General features: G+C 50.5%; 1 protein-coding gene across 1 annotated transcript; it reads left to right on the top strand.

Moving 5' to 3' along the window:
• Positions 1–226: 226 nt before the first annotated feature.
• VTN77DRAFT_7757 (uncharacterized protein) lies at positions 227–1,679 on the top strand (the record flags this gene model as incomplete). Its single annotated transcript, XM_069424180.1, has 2 exons — positions 227–1,336; positions 1,401–1,679. The coding sequence occupies 2 exons, from the start codon at positions 227–229 to the stop codon at positions 1,677–1,679; spliced, it is 1,389 nt and encodes a 462-aa protein (XP_069275141.1).
• Positions 1,680–2,238: the final 559 nt, after the last annotated feature.

Here is a 2,238-nt window from a genome sequence, read left to right as displayed (position 1 = left end):
TGAGCCATATATGACTCCAACGTGGACGAATCCCTGTCGGGCTACATCGTCGGATTTGACATCCAACGGTCACTGGCCCCATATATATGGACGACAGGATGCCAACGAATACCTGGGTCCAGCAATCGACTTGAGGAGATTTTTAGAACCCCAAAATTTCCAGACATCAAACGAGCCCCGAAGCAGCAGCATCACAACAGATCACTGCCACAAAATGCCAGAAAAAATGGAGAGTCTCAATCAGCCAGTCTTTCGAAGCAACTGCCACTCGTTTGAAGTCGTACCATTGTCTGAATTTTCGTCCATCTCACCCGCATTCCCGCGGGGCCATCAGGCATGGACATCCAACGGAGAGCAGGGCCAGCAACATTGGTTCTGTGAAGAATGGACCGTATTTCCAAATTATCAACTGGACGAGAAACAAGACACAGTCGAAAGCCCTCTCTTCAGGGATCCCGACGAGGGTCTGGCCAGTCAATCGACGACAAAGGATCTCCATCCTGGATCGTGGAGGCTTGAAATGCCAGAAACCAGTGTGCAGCATGGACCGACTGTCGCAGGGTCTGCAACACCAAGCGATTGCTCTTTCGAAGAAGCCTGCCCTTTCCCATCCCAGTTGGTGAAATTCCACTCATCGCCAAACTTGAACCGTCAGATAACCAACCGGAGTTGCACGGAAACCGACTTGCCGATGGAACGAACGGAGAGTGTCCCGACAGACGCAGACCAGCATGACGACTGGATGGAGGACTGTCTCGTCGAATACCCCCGAGACGCAGGATACGATGACAGCCACATCGCAATAAGACAGTCAGGCTTGCCGATGCTCACAAGGGAAGACACACCGCAATCGTCACTACGCAGCAGCCACTCGCCGTTGCCTTTGACGGTCTACACATCGGAACCGATCCATATACCGTCCGGACAAGAGCAGTCGCTTGTCTCCCTACTTTGGTCGCAAGACAACAACACCGACAGCGGTAGCGACGCTCTCTCGAACCGCTCATCGTCAGTTGGAACGCCAGCGACAACAACATCATCACCAACAACCGCCAACACACATCTTCCACACAGATCCGAGAAGAGAGAGACCAGCACCGGCACCCGGCACCGAGCTAAGGCCTCTAAGGCTTCCAAGGCCCCTAACAAGTTACCTCCCCGCAGCGACGCGCGCGACGCATTCCTAATCGAGTGCAAACGCCGCGGTATGTCATACAAAGAAATCAAAAAGATCGGGCGGTTCGAAGAGGCCGAGTCGACGCTACGCGGGCGGTTCCGGACGTTGACCAAGAGCAAGGAGCAGCGGGTGAGGAAGCCGAAGTGGCAGGCAGGAGATGTAAGTGAAATCAAACAGTATGAGTTTTTTTTTTTTGACTCACTGGCTGACGTGTGTTATTCAGATTGAACTCCTCTGCGAAGCCGTCCGCACAGTCTGTTCGGAGACCTCTTCGAAGAGAAGCAGCGGCAGGCCTCCACTTCCCCCTCTTCCACCACCTCATCATCCTACCGTAGGCGGCGCAGAAAAAGACGAAGAAGCCTTCCAGCTACGCCTAAACCTAATACCCAAAATCTCCTGGAAGCGCGTGGCGGAGTATATCTGGCACAAAGGGGGATCATATCATTTTGGCAACGCGACGTGTAAGAAGAAATGGTGTGAGATACACGGTATTGCTGTATAAGTAGCTAGCTAGCCTCGCTCTTGTCTTGATGGTTTTTTTTTTCCTGGAGAATTCAAAGGATAACAGTGTAACAATAGTGTACCAATGGATAGTAATGGATAATGGATAGATAGATATAGCTCTCTCTCTCTTTCTCTCGCAACCCGCTTATAATAAATAAATATTCTCCGGTCCAGGAAACTCGTTGAGTTGGAAGTGATCGAGACCTACCCCAAAGCCGGGATATTAACCGTCAACGCATCCGGACGTCCTTGTCAACAACAAAACAAACTCCCTGTGAGCCAGCATTCATCCGTGTTCAGGTCTGACAGTTGGTTCTCAATTTTTCACGGACCCCTGAGCCTGACTGAGATTCGCCCACAACGGTGTCCGACTTTGGACTCCTTTTGTTCATAGGCTGTCTTCTCTCCTCGACCAGGACAAATAATGCCATACATTTTGAACTGCGATTCTTATACAAATGCTTGAGATATCACACACACACACACACACACTCTCTCTCTCTCTCCCTCTTTTTTTTTATTTTTTTTTCTGTTGAAGGATTACCACAACAAAAGGT

The sequence above is a fragment of the Rasamsonia byssochlamydoides genome (assembly GCF_041956645.1).
Source record: "Rasamsonia byssochlamydoides strain NRRL 3658 unplaced genomic scaffold VTN77scaffold_64, whole genome shotgun sequence".
Taxonomy (NCBI): domain Eukaryota; kingdom Fungi; phylum Ascomycota; class Eurotiomycetes; order Eurotiales; family Trichocomaceae; genus Rasamsonia; species Rasamsonia byssochlamydoides.
The sequence above is the reverse complement of the archived record's forward strand: the minus strand, read 5'-3'. Positions and strand labels throughout refer to the sequence as shown.